The 22485-nt window shown below is 49.9% G+C and overlaps 6 protein-coding genes across 6 annotated transcripts; 5 read left to right on the top strand and 1 right to left on the bottom strand.

Moving 5' to 3' along the window:
• Positions 1 to 542: 542 nt before the first annotated feature.
• Positions 543 to 1957, top strand: PENARI_c003G06520 (alpha-hydroxy acid oxidase; the record flags this gene model as incomplete). Its single annotated transcript, XM_022628455.1, has 7 exons — positions 543 to 591; positions 725 to 758; positions 824 to 926; positions 979 to 1222; positions 1285 to 1512; positions 1562 to 1815; positions 1877 to 1957. The coding sequence occupies 7 exons, from the start codon at positions 543 to 545 to the stop codon at positions 1955 to 1957; spliced, it is 993 nt and encodes a 330-aa protein (XP_022491877.1).
• A 611-nt stretch (positions 1958 to 2568) lies between these two features.
• PENARI_c003G02665 (putative TMEM1 family protein) lies at positions 2569 to 7024 on the top strand (the record flags this gene model as incomplete). Its single annotated transcript, XM_022628178.1, has 4 exons — positions 2569 to 2605; positions 2668 to 5210; positions 5259 to 6335; positions 6392 to 7024. The coding sequence occupies 4 exons, from the start codon at positions 2569 to 2571 to the stop codon at positions 7022 to 7024; spliced, it is 4290 nt and encodes a 1429-aa protein (XP_022491941.1).
• Positions 7025 to 8439: 1415 nt separating this feature from the next.
• PENARI_c003G08331 (oleate delta-12 desaturase odeA) lies at positions 8440 to 9928 on the top strand (the record flags this gene model as incomplete). The annotated part of the gene is made up of 2 exons (XM_022628579.1): positions 8440 to 9430; positions 9513 to 9928. 2 exons carry the CDS (start codon positions 8440 to 8442, stop codon positions 9926 to 9928), a joined length of 1407 nt encoding a protein of 468 aa, XP_022491676.1.
• A 1240-nt stretch (positions 9929 to 11168) lies between these two features.
• PENARI_c003G01468 (putative DNA repair protein (Rad57)) lies at positions 11169 to 12999 on the bottom strand (the record flags this gene model as incomplete). Its single annotated transcript, XM_022628099.1, has 2 exons — positions 11169 to 12534; positions 12599 to 12999. The coding sequence occupies 2 exons, from the start codon at positions 12997 to 12999 to the stop codon at positions 11169 to 11171; spliced, it is 1767 nt and encodes a 588-aa protein (XP_022491600.1).
• Positions 13000 to 17034: 4035 nt separating this feature from the next.
• veA (sexual development activator VeA) lies at positions 17035 to 18799 on the top strand (the record flags this gene model as incomplete). Its single annotated transcript, XM_022628709.1, has 2 exons — positions 17035 to 17161; positions 17214 to 18799. The coding sequence occupies 2 exons, from the start codon at positions 17035 to 17037 to the stop codon at positions 18797 to 18799; spliced, it is 1713 nt and encodes a 570-aa protein (XP_022491734.1).
• A 1340-nt stretch (positions 18800 to 20139) lies between these two features.
• PENARI_c003G06272 (putative nuclear RNA binding protein) lies at positions 20140 to 22314 on the top strand (the record flags this gene model as incomplete). Its single annotated transcript, XM_022628436.1, has 1 exon — positions 20140 to 22314. The coding sequence occupies one exon, from the start codon at positions 20140 to 20142 to the stop codon at positions 22312 to 22314; it is 2175 nt and encodes a 724-aa protein (XP_022491411.1).
• Positions 22315 to 22485: the final 171 nt, after the last annotated feature.

A 22485-nucleotide genomic window follows, 5' to 3' on the forward strand; every position in this document is an offset into this window, starting at 1 on the left:
ACTCTAGAAAAGCATTGTGGGCAGTATTTAGGACAGTTATGCTGTTATAGCTTGTTATGCAGTTCTTTATAGACGCAACGCCGGTTGGTACCTAGAAATATATTAGTATTTAATTGCCAGTAGACATTTTCCTATCAAATTCGCCGGCCTTCGTTATTCCGCATTAGATTGAACCCTTCTATCCGTAATCCTAATCTTCTATGGTGCTCTGGGCTGTATGGACTAATACGGGTTCACGAGCAACAGGCACATGTAACGCCTACTGTTAGCACGATTCCTGGTATGCTTCCAAAGGATACTTCAAGTCTATCCACCTAACATTAATTGCTGTATTGTAGGCATGTCTCTAACAATGCACTGATGTTGCTCGGGTTCATCCGAGAGGTGCCCTAATTTCCCCGCACTGATAGGGACAAGCCGAGTCTCACCTCCAATGGTTACTCTCAGTCTCAAAGTATGGTAAGAATTTGTGCGTAAGTGGGATGAGCCTTGCTAGAAGTTGCGTCTTTATAAGCCTGTTTCCCCTATCTGATAGAGTAATAATGATTCATTCCTTCCTGCAACGAATGTCCAATTTTACCAAGAGACATGGTATCACCAAATTCAGAATCAATTCTCACAATTGCAGATCTACGGGATGCTGCTTCCTCAAAGCTACCAAAGAAATTTCGAGGCAAGTTGCATCATTTCTTCCTATGTTAGTCTTCGCTCACACATTAGCCAGATTACTACAATGAAGGGGCTGGGGATATGATCACGTATGTATATTAGCCATCACTAGAGATATGATAGAGAATACATACATCCTAAGCTGACAATATAGCCTCCGTGACAATGAGAAAGCGTTTGACCGGTTCAAGATTCGACCACGCATTCTTTCTGATGTGTCTAGTGTTGACACATCTACAACCATCTTGGGTGAAAAGGTAAGCTTTTGGCCCTTCAAGTAGTTTTGCTAATCCCAATCAATGAGCCTAGGTCTCCTTGCCGATAGGATTCTCACCAGCAGCGATGCATGGTCTGGCGCACCCAGACGGCGAAAAAGCTACCTCTCGCGCGGCCAGTACCTTGAATATTCCAATGGGCCTATCAACATATTCAACGGTATTATTGGAAGATGTCATTGTCGAGCGTCAGCAAGGCCAGAAGAACCCTTATGCATTTCAGCTGAGCGTGGTCAAGGATCGAGACGTGACTCTTCAATGGATAAAGCGAGCTGAAAGTGAGGCATTTTTCCCGAATCAAAGTATATGTCCTCTAATGATTGCGTCCTTTCTTGACTAGATTGTGGATACAAGGCTATCTTTATGACTGTTGATGCGCCAGTTCTGGGAAATCGCCTAGGCGAGAGACGAAATAAATTCGAGCTCCCTCCCCATCTATCTCTTCCAAATTTGCCAGCTGATAGGGGTCGCTCCCATCATTACTCTGGTCGTGATGCCAGTAGTTCGTGGGACACGACTATACCATGGATCAAGGCGAATACAAACTTGGAAATTTGGCTAAAAGGCAGTGAGTGTAATTTTTAGGTATATAAACACTGTGATGCTAATCAGATCAGTCTACTGTCCAGATGACGTCTTGAAAGCAATTCATTACGGACTTGATGGTGTGATCATCTCAAACCATGGAGGACGACAATTAGATGGTGTTCCAGCAACAATCGACGCCTTAGCTGAATGTGCTCCGGTGGCAAAAGGTCGCATTAAAATAGCGATTGATAGTGGAATTCGCCGGGGGGCGGATATATTTCGGGCTTTGGCTTTGGGTGCAGATTTCTGCTTTATTGGAAGAATTCCTATTTGGGGCCTTGCGGTAGGTGGTACCTAGTGATAAAGGTCACTGATTTAAGCTAACGAGCATGATGTACCTACAGTATGATGGACAAAACGGAGTTGAGCTTGCGGTGAAAATCCTCGAGGAAGAGCTTCGCACCACTATGGCACTTGCAGGGTGAGCAATCCCGTTGATTATTCCACAATCTGTTACTTACTATGAGAAAGTTGTGCTTCATTGAATGAGATCTCTAGACATCATTTGTCGGTGATTGGAGCAAATGGGCTCTTGAGTAAACTTTGAGTGTAGGTCAGGTATTCTATAGTTACCTTAAAATTGACATCGTAACGTTGACTTTTTATACTTACCTTCGTATTGAGTTAGTTCATACCCTATTATCGTATGTTTTATTGTACATATTTTACCCGATTGAGTGACTATACCATCACTCCGTAAGGCTGTTATATTGTTTTAGACAACTTTACCTACGCAAGCACTAGCAAGGATTAAATGATTGCATGAGAGATGTCCCTTTGAAACAGACAAATTGTAACTAAGCGCCGTATCTTTTATTAAATTGAATCTGAACATCAGCCTCGGGTTGCTCTCATACTTGTTAAGGAGAATGCCAAGACGCGGCCGTGCGTCGCAGTCAACACATGTCTCCGAACACCTCACCCCGCGACATTTCTCCGAGCTCATTGGAGTCGCGTGAAAGCTCCCTTATTCTTTCAATTTCGAGCGGAATGCCCCGGAGATAATCGGTCACTTCCCGAACTCGCCTGGGAAATCATGGACCCTTCACAGGCAGCTTCAAGCAATGTAACGGGTACGATCACGAACCGTGTATGATTGAGACAAAAGCTCGTACTAACCAAGACCAACTCACAGTTGAATACACGGATCCCTCGGGCCTGTTTCCGCTTGTAAAACCAGTTATCGAAGCAAAACTACCACTAAAGAACCTCCACTGGAAATCACCAACGCGCCCCGTACGGTCAATCGAGTCGCTCCGCATTGGCTTCACGCCCGCGCAAGAATCGAACGAGCGAAAGTCCTCTAGCGATGCTGTTCCAGGCGCAGTCACCCACCGCCGGCATCAGATCCCCGGTTTACGGCAAACACCATACCTGAAAGTTTACCTCCTCCGCTGCGACGACAACGAGACCTACAAGGCGACGGCACGACGGAACCTGCGTGAATGGATTAAAGCCAATGCATCATCCCAAAGCTCGCAATATGCGACTACCAGCCAGGAAAAGCACGATGCGTTCGAGTGGTTGATCCTACACGTGGTGCCGGATGGTGACGCTGCGGAGAAGGCAGCCGCATCTACCTCCAAATGGGGCCGAGGCTCAAGTACGGTGCTGGAGAAGGCGAAAGCCGACTTCAATGGGTCGTCCAAGTCTGCTGTAGACCGGGTGGCTCAATTGCGTCTTCCAAAGCAGGGGACCAAGTCCCCTGAATTGGCTGAGCAATTGGAGGACCTGATTGATAAGATGAAGAATGGCATTTTGGCATCTTTCGATCTTCGTGTGGCCCAATATGAGGAAGACATCAAGGAGAAAGACTCTCAGCGTAGTCTGCCTGGGTGGAACTTTTGCACGTTCTTCATCCTTAAAGAAGGTCTGGCCCGGGGTTTCGAGAATGTGGGCCTCTTCGAAGATGCATTGGCCGGGTATGATGAGCTGGCAGTTGGTTTGGATGCAGCTATCCGAGATCAACTCGAGGGAAGTGGTGATCAGCATGGTGGTGCACTCTTGACAATCAGTAAGAACTGGACAGAGATGGCCAAGAAGGCATTGGAGACTGGTGCTTCCGAGGAAAGCAATGCCAGTCCATTCTCAGAGCTTCAGCCGGATGAATTTCCCCTCAACGCCAATAAGATGCCTTACCGGGAAATGATCCTAGCAAGCGACATCTCCATCTTCGACTTCCGCACATACATCTTCGCTCGGCAACTGACTCTACTACTCCGAGCTGCACGCGCGCCCTCGCTTCTTGGGAGTGAGACTGCGGCAGACGGCAAGTCAGGCAAAACGGACAAGAAAAAGCCCGAAAATCTCATTCTGCTATCTGAGATTTGTAGAAGATCGACAGAATTCATCGGTCTGGCTGCGCGTACGCTCCGCTTTGATCTCGAATCCGGGCTGGCGGACGTAGTCCATGATGACAAGGCCGATGTTATCAACAACCTCGTTTCCTCGTGGGCATTCTCAGCAGCTTTCCAGATATTGAGTCAGACCTTCACGCCGACTCTCAGTTTGCCCGAGTCTTCTCTGCATGCCGTCGCCCAAAGCAGTGAAGCGGCCGCTGCCACGGCTGCGGATGCACAAGCCAACGTACCTCGTCGCACAAGCTCACTTATAGGCCCGGCGGGTGGCCGCCCTGGTCGACCAGTAACTCAGGATATTTCTGATAATGTGGGCTTGCTGCAGCGTCGTTCCACTATGGACCATCCTAAACCTGCGCCTGTTCCTACACAAAAGACCGGTTCTGAACAGTTGTCATCCGGCAGAGCGGAGTTGCTCTTACTTGCACGACGCTCGCTGGAAGAAATTGCTCGGAGACGGGGTTGGGCTGAAAAGTGGAACGATCTTGGTCTTCTCTTTGATGACCAATATCGTTCTGGGGCGAGTGCTTTGGCCGAGGTCTCATTAGATGACGATACTTCCAAGCCAGAGGCAGAGTCCAAATCCAAGCAGTCATCGCTTGTAGGCATTGAACTTCCTGGTCTCAAAGCTGCATTGGTTTCAAAAGATGCGTTCTTATTGGTCTACGAGGACCTTACAGACCGATTGATCCGTCACCACATGGCAGCCAATCGCGTCAATTCCGCCGAATCAGCCCTCGCTGAAATCGCCATCCTACGATACCGGCAGAAGGATTACGAGGCAGCAGCTTCTTATTTCCATCGGATGGCTCCATTCTATGGCACCAAATTATGGGTTATCTTGGAGGGGAGTATGTTGGAACTCCATGCTCGATGCCTGAAGGAACTCAAGCGGAACGAAGACTATGTTCGCATGATGCTACGGTTACTTTCCAAATTTGCTTCATATGTGCAGGCGCAATTGTCAGTGAGGGAGAAGACCCTAGTCAATTCGATTCCGTCGACTGAGCAGGAATTGTTGGATGGGCATGTCAGTGATCTGTTTGAGGCGTCTGGAGCTCTTCAGAAAGATATTCCGGCTTCTTTGGCAGACTTCTTCGCCGATCTTAAGGTCGACCCAGCTATTCGATTGTTTGATAATCGGGATGGTTTCCAGATTCAACTATCCCTGCGGTTCTTGCTAGGCCAGCAGATTGAAGTCGATTCTCTCAAGGCTCGTCTAGTTAGCGCAAACACCTCCCAGAACTCCGAACATTGGATTGAGAGCTCTGCTAAGTTCGTGGTGAAGTCATCATCGACGCAGATTCTGATAGACTCTTCGGTGAGTACTTCGTTTGACCTTTGCTGTTGATAACTAACACATGACCAGACCACACTGCAAGGCAAATACTTCGTCGACCGTCTCGAGCTAAGGGCCGGCAACCTTGTCTTCCATTTCAACAGCGGACAGGACTCTTCGCTCCCTGTTGGCTTCCGGGAAACGGAAGATGCAGAGGAAGCGGATGAGCGTCCATACATTTATTGTTACCCTCCAGCGGATGGCCTCCAGGCGAAGATTGTATCGCCACACTTGATCAATCTAGAATCGATGCGTACGCTCGAGCTGGAACTTGATAGCGGACGAAATGATATCAAGAGCGGCACAATTCGCGTCCGACCAGCCACTGCAGGTCTGCGGCTACGTCTCACAGAGACAGAAGTTGTGGATGGAAAACTCGAGGTGGACGCCAACTCTGAGTCTGGTATCATCGAGTTCACGCAATTGGCGGCACATTCATTCGTCCGGCTCCGCATTCCCTACACCGTGGAAGAGGCATTTACAACACTCTCAGCGCGAGTAGAGATTGGATACGAGACCGAGCAAGGCCGATTTGCTTCGTCTTCATCATTCAATGTTCTTTCTACGCTGCCGATCTCAGTCAATGTTCAGGATATCTTCAAGGACGAGCTGTTGTTCTCGCGGTTCACCATCAGTCCTGCCATTCAGATTCCACTCCGTATCACAAACTGCAGTTTGCCCAGCTCCGACATTTACAACGTGGAATCCGGTATCAATGGTCCTGTCGCCCTTGACGTCTTTCCAAAGCAGCCTGCCTCACTTCTCTACAAGATCCGCCCCAATGAAGGCGATGCTGCTAAATCAGCCCCTCGCAGCCTGCGTCTTAGCATTGATTTCACCTGTGTGGACGATGAATGCCTCGATGCAATTGAGAAGCGGTTCGCTGCCTCAATAAACTCGAGCCCATTCCGCCAGTACGCAGCGTTGCTTACGTCGCATATGGTCAGCAACTTCCGCGCGCAGTTGACCACCCATGATATGGAGGCCATTGGACTCATCCGGGAGGCAGACATGCTACCGTACCAGAGCCTGCGATGGGATGACTTACTAGGAGCACTGAAGGAACCCGCCGATGGTGTGCGACAGTGGCTAAAGGAATGGCACAAGGTAAGACACATCCCAAACTACCATCCCTCCTCCTATACTATACTAACATCCAACAGACCAACCCAGTCATCCACCTCCCCAGCCAACCAACAATCCCAACCCGACGCATAATAATCCCAGTCGACGTCCCAGAGATCCAAGTAGTCCACACAGCAGAACTTCAACCAAACCTCCAACCAGGACCGTCAACCCACGCCGCCGTCGGCCAAATGATAACAGCCGAACTAATCATCAGCCACACGCGGCGCTGGTCCTCCCCCGCAACCCGCGAAACCGCAGACCAACCCCTCGAATGCTCCTACGAGCTACACGCCAACCCAGACCAATGGCAAATCGGCGGTCGGCGCCGCGGAAACTTCCTCGCCCACGACGGCGAATCAACCCGCTTCACCGTTCTCCTTTTACCCCAAAAACCCGGTCATCTCCTCCTCCCAGGTCTGGAGATTCGTACTTTCTTCCCGGCCCCGGCGCAGACGCAGGCTCAGCTGCCTACTTCGCCTCCTGCGGCGGATCCGGCTGCCCCGTCTCGCCGCTCGGTTCCCTGTGAGGTTGATTATCGGAATCATGGGGAGGCGATCCTTGTTCTTCCTGATTTGAGGAAGACTACGGTTAGTCTTAGTGCTTCTGGGGGTCATGCTGGTGCTGGGTCGTGGTTGATTGATTCGGAGCGGAGGGCTGAGGTTAGTTGATGGGTGATGGTGGTGGGGGTGGTGATAGTGTGATTGGTGTATGTATAGTGCTGTAGATCTACGAGTGATGAACCATTCATATCCATGTCCAATTATCCCAACATCCATGTCCATGTGTCCCCCATACACATGGTTCCCTTGTATAGTGGATCCGATAAGATCTTATCTAAGGTGGCGAACCTAAGAAATTTAAAGATGTTTGCACTGTTTGTGTCTGTGTTATTTTCACTTGTGGGGCCCAACAAAATCCCAACAAGCGCTTTGGGATACGTTTTTTACCCCTTGCTCTTCCATTGTCCATTATCTTTGCTGTTATTCTTATATTCTATATTGTCTGTATACTCAAGTATAAACTCACCGTGTTTCTATCTCATCATATAAAAACAACCCAATCTGTTGAGTAGTATAACTACAGTATCACGAAGTATAACTTAACTGTGGATACTCCATACATCGTACAAGAGTTGGGAATCGAAAATGGTATCACATGCTTACGGAGCGAACGGAGGGAGTATACGGAGCCCAGACCAAACTAAAGCAACACTTGCCACATTGCATTGGCAAAATCACTCGCAGGCCAATCCGCTCACGTCGAAAGGGTACACAAGGACGACCCGAGGTATGTCGATCGATCCACATGTGCTGGTGACGGGCTCACCGTCAAGGGGGCGCATGTGAAGCGGTAATAGGTCAAAGTCAAAGGCAAAGTCCGCTACTGTAGTCAAGATAAGTCAGGCCACCGATTCATCTCCGAGAAAAATAAAATTCCAAATAAAAAAATCAAGTGACAATTGAAATTTACAAGAGGCAAAAGTGTTGGGGCCCCGAATGGGTTTAGGTAAGGAAGGCGGTGGCTCCGTGAAGAACCCCCTTCGAGAATGTACGGAGTTGCCGTACTGGAGGGAATACTGAGAAGTGGGAAAAATTGGTGTATCAGCTGTAGAGCTGAAGTGGCGTTGCTGAATTGTGAGATCTCGCCAGTTAGAAGTCTGTAAAGTCGGCACATGGAGTCCAAAAGAAAAGATCGACTCTCGAGGAGTTCGTGCAGATGGTTTGACGGGGTGAAATTGCAATACCACAAAATACAGTCCCGCCCATAGTGAAGACTGCGGGGAGGTATTGAAAAATACACCCACCCCCTTCCCATTTTATCCTTTGCTTTCCTTTTTCTCTTCAGTTGTCAATTGTCAGCTCTCTCGTTGGTCTTTGGGGTGCTTTGTGTTTTGCTGGTTTATTAACCCCTCGTTTTCCTTTCTCTGGTGCCTTTCTAGATCTTAATCTCGTGAGTGAGCCCGCTGGACGCTAGCTGAACATTGTCTGACTGTCCCCAGCATTTGTCCCCGACGCTTTTGCTTTTGGGTTAAAGGGAATCTTCCTTTCATTGTCGTTCCTATATACCGTCAATAACTTCAGCAATGTCGTCCACTGCTGTCCCCAAGCGCGTTGCGCTTCATCGCAACCCCACCGAGTCCTCCGCGGCCAGCTCGGTCTCACCCTCACCTTTCGACAGCCCGCGCCAGTCGCCCTCGTCGACCTCTCTGTCGTCCATGGCCTCGGAAATGGAGGCCAGCAAGATGCTCGACACATATGGCAACGAGTTCAAGATCCCCGACTATACCATCAAGCAGATCCGCGATGCCATCCCCGCTCACTGCTTCCACCGCTCCGCTGCGACCAGTCTGTACTATGTCTTCCGTGACATGGCCATCCTGGCCTCGGTCTTTTACCTTTTCCACAACTATGTCACCCCTCAGACAGTGCCTTTCCTCCCCGCCCGCGTGGCCCTCTGGACCGTGTACACCATCGTCCAGGGTCTCGTCGGCACCGGCGTGTGGGTTCTCGCCCACGAGTGCGGCCACCAGGCCTTTTCCCCCTCCAAGGTCCTGAACGACACCGTCGGCTGGATCTGCCACTCCCTCCTGCTGGTCCCGTACTTCTCGTGGAAGATCTCCCACGGAAAGCACCACAAGGCCACTGGCAACCTCGCCCGTGACATGGTCTTCGTCCCCAAGACCCGTGAGCAGTACGCCTCCCGCGTCGGCCGCACCCTGCACGAGCTCGGCGAGCTCATGGAGGAGACCCCCATCCTGACTGCCTCCAACCTCCTGCTCCAGCAGCTGTTCGGATGGCCCATGTACCTCCTCACCAACGTCACCGGCCACAACAACCACGCCAAGCAGCCGGAGGGCCGCGGCAAGGGCAAGTCCAACGGCTGGTTCGGTGGTGTCAACCACTTCAACCCTGCCAGCCCTCTGTACGAGGCCAAGGACGCCAAGCTGATTGCCCTGAGTGACCTTGGTCTCTTCCTCACCGGCACCGCCCTGTACTTCATCGGCAGCAACTTCGGCTGGCTCAACCTGCTGGTCTGGTACGGTATCCCATACCTGTGGGTAAACCACTGGCTCGGTAAGTTTTCTTGTGAGTGGTGTCTTGTGTGACACCACTCCCACATCCTAGAAAGAGAATATTAGCTAACAACTCTCATCAGTTGCCATCACCTTCCTCCAGCACACCGATCCCTCCCTCCCCCACTACCAACCCGAAGTCTGGAACTTCGCCCGCGGCGCCGCTGCAACCATCGACCGCGACTTCGGCTTCGTTGGCCGCCACATCTTCCACGGCATCATCGAAACCCACGTGCTGCACCACTACGTCAGCAACATCCCCTTCTACAACGCCGACGAGGCCAGCGATGCCATCAAGGACGTCATGGGCGATCACTATCGCACCGAAGCCCACACCGGCTGGACTGGTTTCTTCAAGGCCCTCTGGACCTCCGCCCGCGTCTGCCACTTCGTCGAGCCCACTGAGGGTGCCACCGGTGAGAGCCAGGGTGTGCTCTTCTACCGTAACACCAACGGTATTGGTGTTCCTCCTTCCAAGATGACTGCCAAGGCTCAATAGAAAGTTCCTTGTTAGTTCGTTGGTTGCTTGTTTCGTTTTTGGTTTTGACTTCGGGTGTGTATGACTCCCTCCCGCTGGGTGTTTTCACTCCCTTCCTCTCTTTCCACTTTTATCTCCATCGCATTTCGGATTTGATTGCTGCTTTTCGATATCTTGTGTATACTTCTTGCGTTGCGCAGATACACGGATACATCGAGATTCCTTTGTGAGATTTCGCGAAACATAGATCGAGTTTGATGGTTTCTTTCATATCTCTGCTGTCGTGAATGTCATGTTTTGTTTAGATTGATCGTCTCGTTTCGAGCTGGAGGTGGAAGAGGAGCAGGAGGCGGAGGCATGTCTGGATGAAGATCAGAATAAACAAGAAGAAAAGAGATGTTTTGATGGCGAAAGACGTGATGATCTTGTTGATATAGAGAACTATGTTTCTCTTTGTTGTTCACCTATCTCATTGTGATTAATTGAAGCGTGTTATCTTTCTCTTCCTCTGCAAGCACATCCTTCATCGTATTCCTGTGTCAAGGGTAGACATACTCAAGCCTTGGTGCATGTCATTCATTTGAGATGGGACACCGGACAAGTCATAGTTCGACTCGATCCTGTGCTTGTCTTTAGTCAAGCACCTGTTAATCTGCAGTTCAGTCCAGGTTCTTCATCCACGAAGGGTTCTGAAAGATAAACAGAAGTGAGGGAAATAGGGTCAGCAGTGCAGAGGCAACAGAGTTAACGTTAGTGCAAGGCTGTGCTGTGCCAAGTGTGAATGATCGTCAACCGTTGCAGGTCTCTTGTCCACCTGCTAGTCATTCAAAGGTTTTGCTCAAGCAGACACGGAGTAAACTGCAATATAGTGTCGAAGTATGATTCCAGTGTAGATTGAAAGATCCATGTGAGACCTCTGCATATCTGCGAGCATGGAAAAGAAAAAGAAATGTTCGAAGCCCAGGGATGAAGAAAGCGACGTCACAGCCGTTGGACAAAACCTGGTTTTTGCGGGGTCGACTCGTTTCCGCCACTTGCCGGGCCCGCCTTTCTAATCAAGTACATGTATAGGGAATAACTTTATGTGTATAACATTTACTTGTTTGAATTGTTATTGTATATGTGAATAAGTAGGGTATATGGTATATCACAGTTTGCTATGCTCCGGGCTCAAAATGCATCTCAACAAAAATATCAGAGACTTTAGATGAAAGTATGACCATGACCATGACCATCAGATCGTATATCAGCAGTAGATGAATCATTCTGCGTAGCTGACACTCCGCAGTCCGCCGGCCCAGATCTCGAAATCTACCTCGTCGGTCGGTGGCCCGGTTGGTCTGCCAGGTGGAGTTTGTGGTAAGGGATACTCTTCTTCTTCTGTTGGTCCAGCTGTCCAAGGCGAAAAGACTAGTTTCATCGTTCTCCTTGTGACACGATCGGGAATGTGGTTGAGATCTTGGTCCTGGGAGCCCGGAGCTGTTCTATCCTGGGAATCAAGCTGGGGATCAAGCTGGGGATCAAGCTGGGAATCAGGGCTTGCTCTATCCCTGAAATCTGGAGCGGGGATATCTCTCGGCTCGACATCTTGGTCGATGTTTGGTTGATCCTGAGAAGACCTGAGAAACTCAGATGCCGAAATAGGCTTTTCGTCTGTACTTTCTGGCTCGGTGGCTTCTTCTGTTTCCGGTGTAAATGCCAGATATGCACCTGCAGCAACCCTTGGCGCAGATTCCTCCTTCTTCAGCGCAATGCGACAAGCAATCTGGCTCGACCAGAATAGTCCCATGGCTGGGTTTTTTAGGGATGTATGAGGTGAGAAATCATCGCCCCAGCCAGTGAAGAATCGTTCCTGGAGGTTGACACTCATGGCTTGTTCAAGTGTGAGGTCGGTGTCACAATGCGACTTTTGGAATGCATCTTCATCGTCATACCCATATAATTGAGATGACGGGATGGCAGAGGATGAAGGTGGGTCTTGAGAATCGGAAGGTGGTTGCTGAGTAGTTTCAAAGTCGATATTGACTGGCTGAGACATTGGAGGCTGGGACACTGGATGCTGTGACATTGCAACGGGGAAGTCAACGTCTTCTTCCGTTTGGCTCGGCACGTCTGATTGTGTCGAGGGATCTTCGTCAGTATCTGGGTCGTCCGGTATGTCAGGCATGTCGAAGCGATCAGACACTTGGTTCGCGACCACGATTGCTATGTCTTCTTCGACAGCAAGGTTGCGTAACATGTGGCCTAGTTTTGCAAGCTCGTTTGAGCGTGTAGCCAGGGCTATGGCGTCGGTAGATGAATGTTCGGCGCGGTAGTTTGAGGTTATTGAGTCGATAATTACTAAACCGATGTTGTAGCGTTGGATTGCAACAGGTAGCTGATAGTTCAGGATGTGATCTTGTGCTTCCAGGTCCATGGCGTTTATGGATAGAATATCTTCGAGCGAGGGCGCTTCCTCGGCCGGCAAGGTGGAGAGTATGGGGTGGCATTCTATGAGCTGGGAAAGCCGTGGCGTAGATAATGGATGCTCAGTCGAGATGTATAATGAGCGTCGTCGTAGACCATACGGTTTGGGCAGCTGAACAGCTAGACAGAGACTCATGAGGAATTGGGTCTTGCCGCTTCCACTAGGTGCGCAAAACGTCAGACCCAACTGGCCAACTGACGTAGAGATCGAGGTCTGCTACATACCTCTCACCCGTGACTTCGACAATATATCCCGTTGGGACGCCGCCTCCCAGCAGGTCATCCATCGCAAGGTCCAGGGTGCTGATCGTGTTCCATTCTGACGTCGTGCGGTTGGTCGCAGGGCCAAGAGTTAGACTTGCTGGGCGTATACTGGAATCCGGCTCTTCATCTGAATCTTCTATGATTGGCTCGGAATCTTTGAGGCCAATGTCGGCATGCAGGGCCTCGATAACGCGGTCGCAGAGCCGCCGAATGTCTGCGGGGGGAACATGGGCGCGTTTCGCGATTTCGAGATATTCGATGGTCAGAAGGTCGACGGTGGTGATTTTGGTCCGCTCGAGGGCTGGGAGAAGGTGCTGGTATGGTTTTGTTTTGAAGCCAGGTAGGACTGTTAGTAGATCCATAGGAGTGACAGGAGGAGAGTCACGGCGTGGTCGTGTCGCGATTGTTCATGGTCTCCGGACCAATCACGGGCGTTGGGGTCAGCGGAATTGGAGGTTCACATTTATTTTTCACGTTTATTCTATGAGGGATTGGGAATTCTCTATGTTTCTGATGTTCAGGTTTGCTTGGAGCTCTGACAGTTTACTCGTATGGTAAGATTTTCTAATCCTTATTATATTTTTCTTACGGCGGGGGCCATAAGCGTGTACACAGTGCCACGAAGTATTGGACAGTCTCTACACGAAAGCCTCAAGCAAGTCTACCGCTACATGCAATGCTTTCGCCCTACTTTGGCCTCTCTTTCTTCACCTTTTTTGTCCTTTCTCGAGTGCCTCAAATTGTAGTGGTTTATATACAAGCGGGGGAGTGAAAGGATTTATCCCCCATACTTGTAGATGATATCCTTAATGGATGCTCTAAATATGTATTTCCTGTTAAATAACCACTAAAATTAGGTTTAAAAAGACAATACAAGGTTTGCTTGATCATTATCCAAACCCATTAGCTTGTGCGTACTACCTGAGAAATCTCGATGATTTATATATTTCTGTGTTGCCGGACTTGACCGATAAAACTTAACACAGTAGTATGAACAGAGCCATATCCTTTGCACAATCGAATACTGTAGGCTTTTCAAGTACATCAAACAACCCATTAAATTGAATGCTTATAGCAGAGACACCCTCGCAGTACTTAATGCAAGAGCACATCTCACGCTCTATAACGTCAGAAATGGCTTGCTTACAATTTCCCAAACGAGCTAGTATATCCAACCTTAGCTTGATCAACTCATTCCACACCAGTAGTCACTTATACTTTCAAGTGATTGTGTTCTGAGACCAGTGTATCACATGGATTTTCCCGATTAGGAAGGTTATAAGACCAAGTTGAGCCAAGAGAGATTCTGATGCAAATCACTGGGGTTTCTACTACGGATGTCGCTTCAACACATTTGGAAAGAGTCTATGTTGATATAGTCAACTGCTATCAATAGAACCCACGAATGTCTCCTTTCCAGGCAGCTGGGTCGGGTAGATCATGCGAATTCTAACTTACACTTTGGGTGGATTGACCATTACTTGTAAAGTCAGTTACACTTAGCTTGTACAAGTCAGTACAAGTCCATGTACATACCTTTGTCCTGTAAGGTATGGAGGTGGATAAAGGTGGCTTGGCTGATTTCCGCTCACGATCGGACCATTCGAGTTAGGAAAAGACAGAAAACATCCATTTTAGATAAACTTCAGTGATAAAATCAAGCTCGAGTACATGTATCTAAATCATGTTGTTCTACCTCGGCAGATATCGGCTGACTCGTACTCATCAACTGCAGTAGACAGTACAGTACATGTAAACCGACGACCTCTGGAACGCCAAATCGCTGATCTGCTATACTGTACGGAGTAAGTACTTGACGTCGAGTCCATGGGGGCCAAGGTCTGATTCGTGGCTTACAGGGATCTAAAAATTCCACGTGGCAACGTCAGGATCCAACTAGCGGTCTGATCATTCGCCTAGCTCGAAAGATAGGGTCATTTTTGACAGGTCGCATTTCCTGCAAGGACGTCTATCGTGGAAATAAAGTCGTCCCGAGTGCCAGGTATTCGGTCAACATATATGTACTCTCAAGCCATTTAACCGTGAGAGTATTCGGCAATGGCTTGCATTGCTTGATCAGAATTATTATTGTGAAATGTAATGTACACTGTGTACAGTACAGTCGCGTACTTTTCAGCTCACTCAAGACAAAACGCCGCAACAAACATACCTGCAGTAGCGGCCCAGCCACGGAAATTAATCCAATCCGTTGCCCCCATTTGCGAGTCAGTGCCGTACTTGTCCCAGTCCCAGTCCTGTAATTGCGAACTGTCTCGCGTAGCCTGATGCGACCGCTGTATCTTCCAGTGTTATCTATACACCCAACTCCCACTAGTTTAGCCGCAAAAAGAAGCTTCGCAACCTCGACCCGATTGCTAGCTATTTTGACGCAGTCGCCCGTCCAAGGACCATGTCGCGAACAAAGAGGTGACCCCGGGCCAAGGCACTACCTGCCCAGTTCAACAGGGGCTTCGGAGCCGACATGGATGTTAGGGTCGAGGGTTAGGGTGTAGAATTTCCGACCAGTAATCATCTACTCGTCATCGCACTTGCATGTAGTTCATATGTACCATAGATGAGACTCCTGCCCGAAAGAGACATTCGGCTATTGCAGATATGGACTAGGGCTGGGGGCGGATATCTCACATGTACACAGTGTCTAGAACTATACCCAGTAGAGAGTACTCCGTACTTCGTTCGTTACTAGGTGCTGTAGGTTGAATCCTGGGATACACCGTTCCTTGGAAGATTCACTTGCCAAGAGGCTACTGATGCGCTATAGTGATTCCTTCTGGAAGCGATTTCAAATGAGTTACTATCACCTGTTCTGGAAATCCATGTGGTTAGGTCGGGGTTCACGGTCCAGGGCAGACATGATTCAAGGATGATTACAATAATCTTCTCAGCTTGCAAATGGTAATGATAGTCGGATTATCATTGTATCATAGCCATTGTAAATGCACGGAAAAAGCAAGGGTGGTATGATGTCCAACTACAACTTACTGTATACTTATTGTGCTGCAACTGTACATCAAGGACTTCGAAGCCGATAGTAGCCTTGTGCTTGTATTGTACGCTGTACTCTGAAACGAACTTGGGTAAATTAACACAAAGCAGGCAAACAGGCAAACAGGCAAACAGGAAAAGTCAATCGAGACATGATCAAGTTGCGTAGATCCAGTGCAGACCAGTGCAGACGATCATGGCGCCACGAAGATATCGCATGCAACTGCGTTAAGTATGTCGGGTAATAAGCATAAACTCCGAATGATGGCTTTTGTTTTCCGAGTATTTCATGGGTATGAGTTCTTATGCAGTATAGCAATATGGGAAACCTTACAGTAGAGCTAATGCAGAAGCCCTCATCCGAGTTCCCCGGCGAGTCAATGTTTCGGATATCATCTATACCATACGGTACAGTATCGCAAACGGTTAAACGGCCTGGAATTGGGAAGATCTCGTATATCATCTGCAGGCCTCAATTTGTAGTGTCTAATTCTATGAACTAAGGCAACCAGGTTGTCTAGGGCTATATAATACAGTACAATGATCAATGATATCACAGTAAGAAGTATGAAGTACTACAGTAAATCACCGTCAGAAATCACCGGTGCCGGGATCTCGACTTGCAGATCAAATCCACGGTCGAGCTAGTATTGGTTCAGGTTACCGGAGCGGCTCCTACCAGAAACCGTCTAGTCAGCCTCATATTCTGATTGGTAAACCTACGGAGGGTATGACAGAATCATGTTAAATGGCAGATGTTTCCATGGATACGAGCGAGCTTCTTTAAGCCCTAGAACAAAGCAGGATTGGACAGGGACAGTACCTAAGGGGTACATGGAGTTCTATAGAATAAAGGTGCGGATAGGGGTCTCCGGTCCGTTGGGCTGGGATCCTGTGGGTAACGTTAACGTGGAATGACTACATTACTGAAAAGATGATCTACTGGAAATAAGCATGTATTCCATGTTTATATGATATCTAACGTTATTTCATATTTATATTTTTATGTTTAGTCTGTACAGAGAGGAAGTAAAATACACTTCGAATACCATACGAGGCCATACCACGGCCCACTAGTGTCACTGTCTCCCCCTCTCTTTCTCTTTTCATCTACCTGATTTTCATCTCGTATGTCTGCGAACTTGATCTGACCGTCTGATTTTCCTGACAGGAGAGAGGTCAGCTGGAAGGGGGGAATTACGCTGAACCCCCCTAATTTCGATACTGGAAACTGGATTTGGATTGTGGGCCGGATTGTACGTCGCGCACCAAGAATCAACGAAATCGCCATCGCACTCGGACGTGTTGTTGATATCGCGCCCGGCAGAATAACTGGGGATCACCGGAAATAACAGTGTCAATCCGCGAAAATGGCGACCAGACCATCCATCATGCCGCCTCACAATGAGACCGAACACTCGGTCAGCAGGGTTACTCGAGAAGGCAAACAGCTCACGTACAAATTGAGCGTGATGCAGCAGCCAGAGCGAGCCAGAGCCTGTGGCGCAGGAGCAAAGTGTAAGCAGAAAGGAATCGAGCCGTGGTCGCGTTCGCTGAACATCTCGTATAGCATCTGCCGACCGTCGCCCTGTTGATCCTCCGCCCGTTGTCGAGCTGCGTATCTTCGAGTCCGATCCCAACAATGAAGCCCACCAGACAGACATTACTTTTGCCTACAATGCGAACTTCTTCCTCTACGCAACCTTGGACACTGCACGTCCTATCGCCCACGGGCGGGTATCTGGACCACCATCGTGCCCAGTCTTGACAGGTGTGCCAGTCGCCGGCATCGCGTACCTCGACCGTCCCTCGCAAGCAGGTTACTTCATCTTCCCGGATTTGTCAGTGCGCCATGAAGGCCGGTATCGTTTGAACTTTCACCTATATGAAGAGATCAAGGACGCCAAAGATACCGATAGAGACTCGAATCTCCCTCTGCCTAACCAAGTTGCTCCTGTCGGCGGAGCGAAGCAAGATTCGCCGCATGCATTCCTGCATTTCCGTCTCGAGGTCAAGTCAGTACCATTCACAGTCTACAGTGCGAAAAAGTTCCCGGGCCTGGCAACTAGCACCTCCTTAAGCCGCATCATTGCCGAGCAGGGTTGCCGTGTTCGTATTCGCCGTGATGTGCGCATGAGACGCCGGGGAGACAAGCGAGAGGAAGATTACGAATTCGACGAAGAACGCACCGGTGTATATGCACGACCTACAGATCGATTCTCGACACCTGATCGTTACGCTGCTGCGATGGACCGTCCTCGATCAAATAGCAACGGCAGCGTGGTTGAATCGCCATATGGGTTTGTTCCACCGGATCGACGACCCTCTGCGCCAGATTATGGCTTCCAGTGCCCGCAACCATATCAGCGACCTATGCCACCCGCACCTATGTCCCACTCCCAAACACCTTCATATCAGTCACACCTTTCATTCGGCTCTACACCAACTCATTACCCGGCTCCGCACATGCCTCCTACACCTCCGCCAGTTGTACCAGCAGGAATGTATTCTCCGCAACATACATATGCGCAAATTCGACACCCATCAAATGCCTCAGAGTATGAAGGGACGCCCGGTGGGTATCCCATGGCACCTCGAATGCCCGAGCAACGAATGGGCTATCCTAAGCCGTCTGTGACTTCTTACCACATAGAACCGCCTAAAGCACAACCGTACATGGACCCTCGCATGGAACCGCCAAAAGCACAACCTTACATGGATCCCCGCATGGAAACTCGCATGCCCGACCCCAATCTCTACCACCCAATGCCACAAGCAGCAGTGTCACGCACTCAAACCCCGAGCATGGTATCAGCATTGGCGCCTCTGAAGGCCCCACCCAACGAATTTACCAACCAGGTTGTTCCCTCTGTAGAATGCACGTCTCCAAGCCCAGGATACGACAACGTTTCGGGGAAGCGCATGCTGTACCAGACTGGTCCAGCATACGGAAAACGGTCCCATGAAGATTCCTTTGGCCTTGATGAACGTTCGATGCAGAATGGTATGCGGCCAGATGCTGAGCCTTACCCTGCTGCCGTCTATCGCGATTACGCTGCAGAGAGTCGGGCTGCATTGATGGCTGAAATGGGCATCGAAATGTCATACAAGCGTGCCAACGGCAGAACTGTACAGAAAGCCCCTCCGCCAACTTGAGATTGACGTGGATTTGCTGAATGGCATTGAGCATGACTTATTCGCATTGGGCTTGTCACGATGACTAGAACCAGTCAATGGACCGGATCCTGACACGGCATTTATCTGTATATGACTTTTTTTCTCGACTTCACTGCTGGATTTTGAGCCCTAGACATCTCGATGCATTGCGCAGCTATCTCTTCAGGAACATGCTTCTTGTTTCTTTTCAAGTCTCTTTTCAAGTTCGATCATTCGCGCGAATACCCTTCAGTCAACATTTATATTCCCTCGGGGCTTGGCTCTGCTTTTCCTTCGACTACCTTGGCCCAATTGTGATCCCTTCCAATCGCATCATTCCTGGGAACTACATCATTCCTCTCTCGCTATATGTAAGAGCAAGGCACCCGGTTCCTTTCATCCCCGAGCCGTACGATCGGGGAAATTCCCTCCCTTCCCCGATTTGGACCCCAACTGGGATGTTTACGATCTACAGGGAGTTTTCGGTCCCTAGGCTTGATCTATTTTTCCCTTTATGTTATGGGATGGTCTTATGTGATGTTCAAAAGGGCGGCACAGTGTTTATTTGTCCAATTTCCAGCGATCATTGTTTCTGGGACGTACTTTTATGGACAGTCAGAGCGGGTCTCATTATGAAACTGCATTGAGACGTCGCGGTATTGGGCTCCCTTGCTTTGAACCCTCGAAGGCCTAATCTACTCTTTACATCGGCGTCTGGCATGCCCCTGATACCTAGCATTGTTAGCTCAATCAATCCTTTGCACAAATCCAGCAGAATGCACATGAGTCTGTGGACTTGGAAAGTAAACAGTATCGACATTCCTCACAAGCACATGTCTGAGACACGCGGACTTATCGAATCCCCGCAAGGTATAACTTACTACGTAGATGAACAATAATATGCCAATAATTTAGTGGACATTCTATATTTTCTTCTTGTAGCGGGTACTTGGTAAACAGTGAACGAAGTGCGGGAGACTCGGGTACCCAGTACCACAACAAACTTCCCCCTTGGTAAGTGCGGAGTATGTAAACAAACCAGTACTTTGTTCGTCTATCCCAAACACCTTTCTCTTTCTTGCCTTTCAAGTATCCTACCTCTCTCCTCAGCATCCTTTTTCTATGCTACAGCCCTTTCTCCCAGTTTCGCGATATCTCCCCCTCAACAAGGGCGCGCGGAGCAGGGATGCCAAAGGACGCCCCCACCGCAAAGGTATGGCATCCAGTATCCTCCTTGCCCGAATCCCCACGGAAGGGATCGTTCCAGGCGCACCAGCATAAGAAGAAACGAAACTGACCACCCTGCGCCACTCCAGATAACCCGCGAGACCAAGTCCAAAATGGACCTTGACCCAAGCCCCGCGCAGCGCTCCTCGCGCAAACACCTGCGCTCCAGTGAAGACGACAACTACGATTGGAGCTCGGACGTGTCTGGCCAATTCGACGACGCCGAAGAGGTTGACCAGGACGAACATCGCTCGCTCACGGCAAACCTGGCCAAACGCCGCAAGTCCAATGATTGGCCTTTGCCTGATGAAGCTGCAGAGTATGGTTCTGCGTCCCATGACGGTGCCAATGATCGCCGCACCAACCGCAGCGATAACGGCAATCTGAGTGCTAGCAATACTAGACCTGCATACAAGGCCTCGCCGCGCGCTTCACCGCGTGCTTCGCCTCGCGGGTCGTTGGCTTCGCTGCGCGCTCGACATGCCGCTGCTACTTCTTCTAGTCCCCGTCATCGGCGTGGTCGAACATCCCGTTTTGTGGAGGCGAATATGAATGATAGTGTCAGTGAGAAACCGCCTAGCATTTACTTCCGTGATCAGAAGCCCGCTGGGCAGAACCGCTCGTCTGGTATATTCCGATTTGGAAAGGCCATTGCGTCGGCCTTTAATCCATTTGGTGGATGGGGCAAGAATTCTGAGGAGTCGTCCAATAAGTCGCCGCAAAAGGATGTTATCAACCAGGCTGAGGCTGCTTATGCCGAATTGAAGAAGGTTGGCTACAAGGGTACCAATAAGGGTTCATACACCCAGCCTCATTGTGTCAATACGTCTCATGCCGACCAGACCTGGCAGGCCATTCAAGAGAAGATGGAGAATGGCTCGCCTGTGAAAGAGTCAAGCCGTCATTCTGTTGACCGTGGAGATCGTGCTGTGCCCTCTCGCTCTGACTCTTCGGCTTCTAAACGCTCCTCTTTCCAGGATCTGCGTACGACCTTCTTTAACAGACCACATGAATCGCCTTCTACTGCTCCTACGGTCTACTGTGATAGAACGTCGGACGAGTCTGAGCCTACTGGTCTTCGCAAGCAACCTTCACGTCGGGAGCTCTCGCGCCAAGCCAAGCTACTCAAGAAAGTCAGCAACCTCGAGGAGAAATTGCTTCGTGCTCGGCGGGAGCTTCGTGATTTGACCGGCAATGAGGAGCGGACACCAGCACCTACACCATATTCCAAGCCTCTCAATGCCGAGATGGATCCCGCATCGTTCCCACGGAAGTTCGTTCCTGGGGCTCTTCCTACTCTCCCGTCGGAGAGACTTCTGGATCAACAAGCAGAAGCGTCCGGGTCTGATGAGACCAGAGTGACAGTGACAGCCCTGCCTGCCATGGAGGACCGAGAAAGTTTCTCATTCGAAAAGCCCCGCCCAGCTCAAATCCCGGCTGCGGCCAGAACTCCAAGGCGCCGCTCAAAAGAGCCACGGCCGTTGTCAATGGGTAAGAACAGCTCTTCCCGTAAACGGAAGTCACCCATTCCTGAATCAGTCGATAGTCGGAACCCTCCTCAACCCAGTCCGACGGACTGCGACACCAACCTCGAACTCGAATCCGAATTCGACGAATTGATCGACTTCGATCTCCTCAGTCCCCCGGGTAAAGTGAAATGGCAAAAATCCGAAGCCGGCGAAAGCCCAGGCTCGGCCAAGCGCAAGCAAGCCATCGACAACGCCGCTCTCACGGCGATCCCAGAAACCGTCGAAACAGACAGCGGCACAGACCGCAACACAACCAACAAAAGGTCTCCCTCTGTCCAATCCCGAAGAGTCTCCACGGCCAATCGCTCACCAAATTCAAAGCCCTCAACCCCCCTCCACATGAGACAGAGTCAGTCAAAACTGCGCTTAGAGTCAGCCGCCTCAGACCGGACTGATATCTGGTTCTCGCCTCTGCCCACCACCCCAACAAACCAATCCGACTCCCACCGCGCCTTCTACCTCCAGTCCCATCGCACCCTCAATCCAGACCGTAGCCCACGCCCTTCTCCTTCCAAACCACCTCCCGGATATCAGAGAGGCTATGGCTACGGTCTGACTCGCAACGAGGACGTCCCTCCCGTGCCACCCCTCCCAAAGGAACTGCGCTCGAATGCTGCTAAAGTCACTAAGAACAAGTCACCTACTAAGAGACCGGTCTCTTACTCTGCGCAGCCTTCTGCCCTTCTCTCGCCTGAACCGGGCTCTGTTCGTCTTCTTGGTGGTCTTGAGGATTACCAGTGGCCTGAGGATATCTTTTGAAGGGGATCTTTCTTCTATCGCTGGCGTTTTGTCTGATTAGCGTGTTCTCTCTTCCCCGTGGATTTCATGGATTTTCATGGATTTGCAAGGTTGTTCGTGTACGGGTGTAGGTGGATATGGTTTTCTGAGTGATGTTACGATGTAATGACGGTTTATACCCTGGCGTTTTGG

This window comes from Penicillium arizonense (genome assembly GCF_001773325.1).
Source record: "Penicillium arizonense strain CBS 141311 chromosome Unknown PENARI_contig003, whole genome shotgun sequence".
NCBI classification, from domain to species: domain Eukaryota; kingdom Fungi; phylum Ascomycota; class Eurotiomycetes; order Eurotiales; family Aspergillaceae; genus Penicillium; species Penicillium arizonense.